The following is an 11,152-nucleotide window of genomic DNA, read 5'->3' on the forward strand; positions in this document are numbered from 1 at the left end:
CATATCCTGCTCATATTTCCAGCCTTGACAGTCACTGCCAGAGGGTTGCGCCTACGTATGTTGTGTAGAGATGTCAATGCTAACGTGCATGTGTGTGTGTGTATGAGTTGAAGTCATAATTATTAGCGCCTCTGTATTTTTTTCCCCCAATTTCTGTTTAACAGAGAGATTTTTTTTAAACACATTTCTAAACATAATAGTTTTAATAACTCATTTCTAATCACTGATTTATTTTATCTTTGTCATGATGACAGTACATAATAATTTACTAGATGATTTTCAACATACTAGTATTCAGCTTAAAGTGACATTTAAAGGCTTAATTAAGTTAATTAGGTGGAATAGGCAAGTTAGAGTAATTAGGCAAGTTATTGTATAGTAGTTTTTTGTTCTGTAGACAATCGAAAAAAAATATTGCTATAAGGGGTTAATAATATTGACCTTAAAATAGAAAATTTAAAAATTAAAAACTGCTTTTATTTTAGCCGAAATAAAACAAATAAGACTTTTTTCAGAAGAAAAAATATTATAGGAAATACTGTGAAAAATTCCTTGCTCTGTTATTTGGGAAATATAAAAAAAATATAATAATAATAATAATAGTAATTTTGCGAATAATTTTGACTTCAACTACACATATACATAGCCCTCCTGTGAAATTTTTAATTCTTTAAAATCAATTCTCTTAGTTTGGCAGGAATAAATTCGCATATTTAAAAACATTAAAAAAAGGCTAAAGTCAATATTATTGACTCTTCTTATACATTTGTTTTGATTGGATACAGAACAAACCTCTGTTAACCACCATTAATTTGCCTAGTTAACCTAATTATTAACTTATAAAGCATTTAAAGTGCACTTTAAGCTGAACAACAGCATCTTGCAAAACAGCGAGTAAAATAATCTGTCATCATGGCAAAGACAAAAGCAATTATTCATTAATTTTCCTTCAGCTTAGTCCCAGCTTAGTCCCCCAGCAGAATGAATCACCAACTATTCACTCATGCACTAAGGCTAATTTTGTTTATCCAATTCATCTATAGCGCATGAGTTTGGACTGTGGGGAAAACCAGAGCACCCAGAGGAAACCTACGTGAACATGGGGAGAACATGCAAACTCCACACAGAAATGCCAACTGGCCCAGCTGGGACTCGAACCAATGACCTTCTTGCTGTGAGGCGACAGTGCTAACCACTGTGCCACCACAAAAGCAATTAGTTATTAGAAATTATTTATTAAGGCTATTATGTTTACAAATGTGTTGAACAAAACAGCGGAATGAACCGCCAACTTATCCAGCATATGTTTTACGCATCAGATGCCCTTCCAGCTGCCACCCAGTATTCTATCTTCTCTCCATTAAACAGAACCATATTGTCTTCAACTGTATATATTTTTTGATCTGATAGTTGTAATATGCGCTGTAACAAAAAAGGATAATGGAAGTTAAAAAAGGTTAAAGGTCCTGTAATAAAGGGCCCCGAATGCTTTGTTTAGACCTTACCTTTTGTTAAGTGTGTAATGGAGTGATTTGTGACAGTAAATTTGTGGTGATCTAAAAGTAAGAAGCAAATCTGAAATGGAAATGGAAGGGCATCAGCTGTGTAAACATGCTGGAATAGTTGGTGGTTCATTCGGCTGTGGCGACCCCTGATGAATAAAGGGACTAAGCCGAAGGAAAATTAATGAATGTTCAATTTCTGTCCTTGAATGCCGTCCCCAGAAAATCTTAAAGCATTGTTTATTTTTGCTCTGTCGTATTTATATATGCTTGTAATTTATTATCTGTTATGCAAATGCTCTGCATAGAAAAAGACTTGATCATCCTAGTTGATCAAAATGATTGAAATCTTTCCAAATAGTTGAAACTGGCAAAATTATATGAATATCTCAATATATTTATCACAGAAATGGAAAATATGGCAATGTCAGATTTTTCCAGTATCGTGCAGCTCTAGTTTTCAGTAATTGCAGTCTGATTTTTTGTGCTTAAGCCAATTTATAACAAATGTATTTAATTCCAGATAAATTTATATCCAAATTTCAAAACTAGCATAGCAAGGGCACTTTATAAATGGTTTTGAACCAGTAGTTCGTTTAACCCTTGACTTTCTCTCAGTCTGGGCTCTGCAACCTCCACTGTCAATCTCCTGGATGAAATTGAGGGGCTGCCACTGGGTAAACAATCCCTTTATTTTGATCAATATTGGCACTGCAGTGATTTGGTCAAACCCTTGTGAAGTGAATATGTGTTTGTGTTTTAAGCTGAGGATGACAACAAACATAAACGAACACCAGGACCGGAGGAAGGAGAAGAGTCAAAGGAAGTGATGTCATAGTAAGTGATAAATGTACAGTTGAAGACTAAACTTATCAACATTTTATTTGACTTATGTTTCAAATATTTCATAAGTGATGTTTAACTGAGCAAGGACATATTCACAGTCCTTCCTATTATGTTTTTTCTTTAGCAAAAAGTATTACTTATTTTAATTTGGCTGTTGAGTGTGGGTCGAGTCGGCAGAATTCCTTATTATGATTCCCTTATTTTCACATCCCAATGTTGACAGGTATGGTGTTGTATATTACACTACAAAAACTACCGCCAGTACATTTTCTGTTCTTGTACTGACTTATTTCTCTATATATTATTTCTTATACATTATATTATTTCAAACTACTAAAATATCAATAAAAGTCACTTTGTTAAACTGTAGAGTTGAATTTTCAAAAAGGTGACAGAGCCAGGGGTGGATTTAGTGATTCGGAGGCCCTAAGCAATACCAGTCATGGGGCCCAACAGTCCTAAATTGCACCTGTTTTGTTCATTTTTCTTTTTTTTTTTCTTTTTATATCTCCTTTTCTATTCATCCTAATGCCATATCTACATTTTAAATGATTTGCCTAAAACAATTTATGAAGAGGTCAGATGCAAAAACCTCCAAATTCCGTTGGAAATGTTCACCTAAAATGAGCATTTTTAATCAGCCACCTATGTTTATGTTCAGTTATTTCACTTGAAAGGCAATAAAAAGAACTTATTGAGCCTACACATGGGGGTCAGAGAAAATTGCTAATTTTAGAAGAAAATATCAAATGGCATTTAGAGGTTTTTGCATCTAAACTCTTCATATAATAATCGAAAATAATAAATAGTTTTTTACTGAATCTTTACCTGATTTGACTGCTAGACTGCGCCATGATTGGGATGTAAAGCAAATTTGGTAATAATGTTGAGAATAATTACGTTAGAATTTTATTTTATAGACCCTCACCATACAAATATGATTAAAAGAACGATAATATGTGTATAATTTATACTTCTAGGTATTTATTGGGGCCCCCCAAATTTCCTGGGGTCCAAAGCGGCTGCTTGTTTTGCTTATTAGTTAAATCCGCCCATGAACAGAGCAGAGATTTAGATCTCATAATTAGGCCTGTCACGATATCTAATTGTTGATGCACAATATATTACACAAGCTTTTTTGCGATTTGTCTTTTACAATTCATTATATAAAGGCAGAATGACAATAAAATAGCATCATAAGGCAAGTACACTCTTCCAAAGAACACATAATGTTTTATTCTTAAGAATGTTTCATGTAATTATCACACAAATTGTTAATTAACAGACTTTTTTTTACAGTGTAGTAAAATATTATGTACTGTCATCATGGCAAAAACAAAAGAAATATTTATTAGAAATGAATTATTAAAACGGTTTACAATTTTGTCTTTAACTGTATATTAAAGTTGTATAGCTGTAAAGTTGTATAACTGTATATGTTAAAGTTACGGGTCTTACAATGATTTACATCTAAATATTTACTATGTGAATTGTTCTGATCTCCGATAGATGAATATGAACTGGAGCAACAAGTGGACAAAGGAAAGGATCATCAAGATGAAGACTTTTATTCTCTTTTAGTTTCCTGCAATGCTTAATGAAACCTGAGCCATGAAATCATCGTAGTAGTTATTGTCTGTGATATTCTGGATCAACGGTCTAGTGTTCAGAAGACGGGGAGGTGTTAATAAGACTGCTCAGTGCTGAGACTCAGGACTCACAAGCACAAAAAAACCTCATTGCTCAGCTTGATAAGAAAATCTGTGTTTATCTCAGGAGAACTCTCATGTTTATTGCTCTGTCATTTCTTATTTAATTAGATATGTCTTTGATATCGGAGAGATTGATTTCTGAAACTAGCTGTCAGGTTTAGTTGCTATGTTGGATTCTTTTCAAGCTACTCGCCGTTTAAAAAATCATGCGTATTCATTCCTGACATGATCATTCATGATTTCATTTTTTTAGTGAAGTAAGATCTGGTTGTGTGTATTTGCAATGGGATAGTAGGCTAATTGTATTTAAAAATGTCATTTTCAGAGTTTAGGGCTGTTAGCTCATTGTAAATTGCTATTGATTTTCAGAGAATCAATTTGTTTGTTATGAAATAAATTACGTTTTGAAACCAACAACAAGTCCTTGTTTGTCTTTTGATTATTATACTTTTTTGTATGGAAAAATAAACTCTGAGTCAAGCACTTATTATTTAAATAGTTTGTTACACTGAAAAAAAAAAGATTCATTGGATTTACTACATATTTCATTCTTTCATTCATTTTCATCCGCTTTTCCGGGGGCCGGGTCATGGGGGCAGCAGTCTTAGGAGAGAACCCCAGAGTTCCCTTCCCCAGACACTTCCTCCAGTTCCTCCAGGGGGATTCCGAGACGTTCCCAGGCCAGCCGAGAGACATCGTGCCTCCAGCGTGTCCTGGGTCTTCCCCGAGGTCTTCTCCCGGTGGGACATGCCTGGAACACTAGGCGTGCAGGAGGCGTCCGAAACAGATGATGAGCCACCTCAGCTGCTTTCTCTCGATGTGCTCGACTCTGAGCTCCTCCCGAGTGACAGAGCTCCTCGTATGTAAGGGTGCACCCTGCCACCCTCGGAAGGAAACTTATTTTAGCCGCTTGTATCTGAGATCGTGTCCTTTCGATCATGACCCAAAACTTATGATCATAGGTGAGAGTAGGAATGTAGATTGACCGGTAAAGTATATTATACTGTATATTAGAATATATTTATAACTTTGTTTATGAATGCTACAGAATAGCCTACTAGTAGCCTAATAGTGAACTGAAAAGCTAATACTGTAGAACACTTTAGTTTAACTTCGGTAAACTGTGGTGATTTGCAGTAGGCCTAGCTATATCTGACTGACAATGGAATCGATGGATGTCTATTTTGGCGGGAGATCAAAATTACTAGCATTTCGTAGCAAAAATAACACAAATTAAACAAAATACCAGGCTATTTATTTATAGTAAATACTATAGTGTTTTAAACCATACTATAAAGTGTATTATACTGTATATTATAATATTTACAACTTTGTTTATGAATGCTACACAGAATAGCCTACTATAGCCTAGTGAACTGAAAAACGAATACTGTAGTTTTTACTTCAGTATTGCAGCTAATGTATCCTATTGTTGAAAAGTACAATTTGGGTCATTTGTTTATATTACTAGCATATAATTGTTGTGTTATTAACTAGATACTCCAATTTTAATCAGCTTTATTTTCCCAAATGTTTCTGTAAATACAGGCTATAGCCTATATAAACGTCAACAAATAGGTTACTAAGGGAAGGCACGAACTGGCCACCTCAATGAATTAATTCAAGTAACCTATAAGATTTTTTATGGCTCAAAAACGCTTTTAGCCTACTTTAAATGACCATAATATTCTTCTTTATGGAAACCACATACAAAAGCATACATTAGGACACAATACATTAATATAAACGTCTGTTTTCTTATTTAGCTGAAATGAATGCTGTTAATGGCGACCTCCAGTGGTTCGTCAGACTTTTATGCTCCATCACATTTGACCCAGATCAGTCTTGTGTATATAGGCCTTTCATAAATGTACATGATAAACAAATAGCTCTGACTGGCCAGCAGATGGAGCAACCCACCAAAATATCTTATTTTATCTGAATAGTTGTTCATTTTATACACAAGCTGATTCCTCATTCATACAATCTGTGACAATAATTTAATCTCGACGAAAAGCCCTAAATATTCCCCTTAAAAGAGAAGAAGATAGTAGGCTATTTCACGACATGTCCTTATTTATGTGTCTGGCTGGCGTCTGCAGATTGGGGTTTATTTATAGCCCTGCTCGACCCGTCTACCTCAAAGTCCCACAATGCATCGCGACCGTGGCCTTTTCACCTGAGTCTCAACAAATAATCTCTAATATGATCTCGCAAAAGCATAAACAGAACTAAAGCACACACAGCACCTGCTCCATAGACACAGACTAAAATCTGACTGAAAAAAGACGCGACAGTCGGGTGTTTACCGAAAGCGCGGATGATCTGCCATCAGATTCCCCCACAATCCACTTTAATCTGCTGTATCCTGAGAAGGGATTCCTCAAACTGACCAATGGCCAGTAAGTATCATCATGACGACACAGCACTGGCCAGGTGGAAGACGCACTTTGTGTGTAGTATGGTTGTTGGCTTATTGTACCAACTTTCTTGCATCAATTCTGATTTAATTCAGGTTTAAAGAATGCAGTAAGTTTACCTTACATAAAACATTTATGCTAGCGTGAGGAGAGGTCACCGAAAGGTTTGTTTTTGGAATAAATAAACCCCCATATGATGTCTACAAGAGGTTCCTGTGGACGTGAACCTGGAGGAGTCGTTCACTGGACATCCTGACTGGTAGGAGAATCATCTAGAAACTATTGTTTTATTAACTTTTGTTTTATTTTGATCTTTGCTTAAACGTACTTTGTTTGGAGTAGGCTAATAGTGCTGTTAAATTAGTGTCTCGCCCCAAAAAAACTTACTTCACCCAAAAAATTAAAAGATATTAATCATGCCCATAGCCAGCCTGGTGAAAGGGGCAGTTCTTTTTTCTCAAAAGGTGTATCTTTTTGCAGTTATCCGCCTTATTTTCTATTTAACTACAAAGTATTTATGGTTCAAATACTGCATTTTAGTGACATTTTAAGCACAATTTATTTCTGCATTAGCTTGTTGGGCTGGTCATCATAACCACACTTTTTTGATGTATCAAACACATTTCCTTAATATTTAAAATAAAGGAATGTGAAAAGAAAATATTTCTTATATGTAATATTTTTTATCATATATCATTAAGGAAAAAAGGAATCTGTTAAAGTTTTAAATTTAAAACTGCCTATTAAGGCTAAGTAGTCTATTGTCATTTATTAGAAAATAATAACTGGCCAGCACATTCAACTTTCCTCAGTCAGAATTTTGGCCACTCGAATAATAAAAATAAATTATACATGATGATAATAATAGTAATAATAATGTAGAGCTTCTCGGTTTTTCTGGTCTCTTGTAAAAAAGTACAACTCTAGCCTAATTAGTATTAAAGTTAACTTTTATATGCTTTAAAATGTACTTTTGGTGCTTCACACCTTTTTAATTGGTCATATTTTCTTTCAAGAAGATGGTCCAATATTTAAATTACAAGTTACTTGAAAAATGTTTTCCTATTTAACAACAATACAGTAGGAGTGAAAGATGACTTCACTTAAGTCAGATTCTTCTAGGTCTTAAGGCCTTTTCGATGAGTTATTTTCAGAATTTATGATGCATAGCAGTCATAATAGGACAAAGGAGCTCATGTATGGGATAAATTCTGGACCTTTGTCAGTGAGGGTAAGGTCTTTTGTACCACCCGAACCCCCTAATGGGTACAAGCCTGTTCACTGTTTATTAATCTTCAAGTGGTTTGAAACCTTTATGGGTTTCTTTTTCCCCATTTAACACTTAAGAAGATAATTTGAAGAAAGTTGTAAACCTGTAACCGTTGACTTCCATAGTGGAAAAAACAAATACTATGGAAGTCAATGGTTAAAGGTTTTCAACTTTCTTTAAAATATCTTTTTTTGTGGTAAGACACTTATAAAGGTTTAAAACAAGTAAAGGATGATGGCAAAGTTTTAACTTTTGGGTGAACTGTTTCTTTAAATTCTGATATTTACCTTTACACTTGAGATTGACGTGAGATTGACAGGCGGATTGGTGCAGCAGTAATGCGGTCGATGTAGCGGTCCCTTGTGGTTAAGAAGGAGCTGAGCCGAAAGGCAATTTACCGATTTACCGGTCAATCTACGTTCCTACTCTCACCTATGGTCATGAGCTTTGGGTCATGATCGAAAGGACAAGATCTCGGATACAAGCGGCCGAAATGAGTTTCCTTCGAAGGGTGGCAGAGTGCACTCTTATGGATAGGGTGAGGAGCTCTGACACCCGGGAGGAGCTCAGAGTAGAGCCGCTGCTCCTCCACATCGAGAGAAGGCAGCTGAGGTGGCTCGGGCATCTGTTTCGGCTGCCTCCTGGACGCCTACCTAGGGAGGTGTTCCAGGCATGTTCCACAGGGAGGAATCCTTGGGGAAGACCCAGGACACGCTGAAGGGACTATGTCTCTCGGCTGGCCTGGGAACGCCTCGGGACCCCCCCGGAGGAGCTGGAGGAAGTGTATGGGGATAGGGAAGTCTGGGGTTCTCTCCTAAGACTGCTGCCCCCGCGACCCAGCCCCGGAAAAGCGGCAGAAAATGAATGAATGAACCCTCACACTTGTGTTGTTTTAAATTTGTATGGCTTTATTATTTTTTGCCATTAGATATGTAATTTTAATATCTTATTGTTGTTTTGGCTTTTTGTCATGTGAAATATATCTGAAATGATGATGATAATAATAATAATATTTTGAATTTATAAATGGTACTTTGGGAACTAATTGTAGAAGTAATCAGCTTTTTAAAAAATAAATAAGTAATGCAAAAGCAAATAACAGCAAAACTAAAACTGAAGAAAAAAAACATAAAAAGCTATACACTACAGATCAACATTTTGGAAATAAAACATTTTGTCAGTGTTTCAGTATGAAGTCACTTCTGCTCACATGGGCTTCATTTATTCAGTCGTTCCTTTTCCATCGGCGTAGTCCCTTTATTCATCAGGAGTCGCCACAGCAGAATGAACCGCCAACTTATCCAGCATTTACACAGCGGATGTCCTTCCAGCTGCAACCCAGTACTGGGAAACACACATTCACTACGGCCAATTTAGTTAATCCAATTCACTTTTAGCGCATGTAAATGGACTGTGGGGGAAAACAGAGCACCCGGAGGAAACCCACGCCAACACGGGGAGAACACGCAAACTCCACACAGAAATGCCAAGTGACCCAGCCGAGACTCTAACCAGCGACCTTTTTGCTGTGAGGCAACAGTGCTAACCACCGAGCCACTATGTTGCCCTGGGCTGCATTCATTTAATCAAAAATACAGTGTGAATGTAAATATATATATATTTTTTAAGAGTAGACATTTTTTCCTGTGATGCAAAGTTGAATTTTCAGCATCATTGCTGCAGTTTTTAGTCTCATGTGATTTTTCAGAAACCTTTCTAATAGGGTGATTTGATGCTTTATGGATGTTATTGGTACTTAATCATGCTGAATAGTATGTTTGATATATAATATATCACAGCTTTTACAGAAATGTGGAAGTTTTCAACATTGATAATAATCATTAATGAGCATCAAATCAGCATATTACAATGATTTCTGAAATGATGCTGAGAATTCAGCTCAGAAACAAGAATGAATTACATTTCAATATTAATGTACAGATGGATGTAATATTTCACAACGTTGCAGTTTTTACTTTCTCCTTGAGCAAATAACAGCAGCCATAAGCACTAGAGACTTCATTAAAATATAAATAATTTGACAAACATTTGGCTAGTAATGTAACTCCAAAAATGTTAAAGAAAATATGATAATAATAATAAAATAAAATTTTGTGTGTATGTAAATATACAGGTATATGTCTGTTCGAGATAATAGTTGAGTAGGCATTAAAAACGCACATCAATGTGGAGTAATTACAAAGTTTAACCATAAAGTTACCACAAAATTAGGTAACACTTTATTTTGATGGTTCATTTGAGTATATGTAGACTGTCTGCTTAATATCTGCTGATACTGCTCCTTCAACAGACATTTAACTGACCATAAGAAACTTTATAAGTACATGTCAACTTACACTAATCCTAACCCAACCTAATAGTCTACTTATAATCTAATGAGAATTATTTGGCATGTAGATGCAGTGTAACTTAAACTCAACAAACGGACCATCAAAATAAAAGTGTGACCCAAAAAGTGTATCATTTGTATGTGCTTTAAAGCCTGTGACTGTACGCATTTCAAGCCAGTTTAAAGCATTCAGGCACAGGAAATAACAATTTTAGTAACTTTAAGTAACATTAATTGTACTAATGTGCAATATATAATGAAGATTATACAGTTATTTAATTTACATTATTCAATTTGTGTGCCTAAAAACTGTTCGACTCCCATAATGCATTTGATTCATTTGTAACTTTGCTTTACTGTATTTGTCATTGCTAGTGATTGGTTTATTACTTTATGCAGATGCGCTCCACTACAAAATCATCCTATTATCACCAAAAAAAGCTTTATAGTTGATTATTTCTATATTTTTCTGTAGCATGTCAGTTTGAAATATCAATTTACATTTATAAACATAATTCTTTTGTCATTAACCGTAATTATACAGTAAGATTATTGTCTTCACATGGAGTCTGTCAACAGCCAGTGCTCTAAATATTAACAAATATATTGCAAATATTGTAACTAAATACTACAATAACAATCAAAACTGACACAAGAATGAGTAAATGATCATTTCTGCCTGAACTTCCTCCTTTAAATTTGCATTGTCGTGCTCGTTTGACTCCATTATGATATTACTTGCATTTGTCCCCATTTCTAAGTAGCTTTTGATAAAATCACTTGCTAAATGAATAACTGTAACCCTGTTACATCATAATAAATGATGCAAGTCAGTCTGCTGGATGCGAGATGAGAAAACACGCATGTTCGTCATGTATATCTGTGCTTTTTCTGCAAAACTTGTTCAACTCTATCAGGTCTGATGAACACCTGAATAGTAGAGCTCCAGACTATAAACTGACCCAGACAGATTACAGATTATGCTGTAATCTGGAAATAAGAGTTGATCATGTGAAATTGATACATTATACAGTAGATAGATTGAATAATTC

At 35.2% G+C, this 11,152-nt stretch overlaps 1 protein-coding gene across 5 annotated transcripts in view; it reads left to right on the top strand.

The window, feature by feature from the left end:
• Nucleotides 1-4,462, top strand: part of cuedc1a (CUE domain containing 1a) — a 32,411-nt gene extending 27,949 nt beyond the window's left edge. For 2 of the 5 annotated variants that reach the window (XM_056467212.1, XM_056467215.1), the window contains 4 exons: nucleotides 1-55; nucleotides 2,121-2,179; nucleotides 2,267-2,339; nucleotides 3,858-4,462. The exon at nucleotides 1-55 is cut by the window's left edge and continues 93 nt beyond it. In XM_056467212.1, the coding sequence (XP_056323187.1) occupies nucleotides 1-55; nucleotides 2,121-2,179; nucleotides 2,267-2,339; nucleotide 3,858 (188 nt within the window). In that variant the 3' untranslated portion in view covers nucleotides 3,859-4,462. Of the gene's footprint in view, nucleotides 56-2,120; nucleotides 2,180-2,266; nucleotides 2,341-3,857 lie in introns of those variants that run through there. The other 3 variants (XM_056467213.1, XM_056467216.1, XM_056467214.1) reach the window with 2 other exon arrangements.
• Nucleotides 4,463-11,152: the final 6,690 nt, after the last annotated feature.

This window comes from Danio aesculapii, chromosome 10 (genome assembly GCF_903798145.1).
Source record: "Danio aesculapii chromosome 10, fDanAes4.1, whole genome shotgun sequence".
NCBI classification, from domain to species: domain Eukaryota; kingdom Metazoa; phylum Chordata; class Actinopteri; order Cypriniformes; family Danionidae; genus Danio; species Danio aesculapii.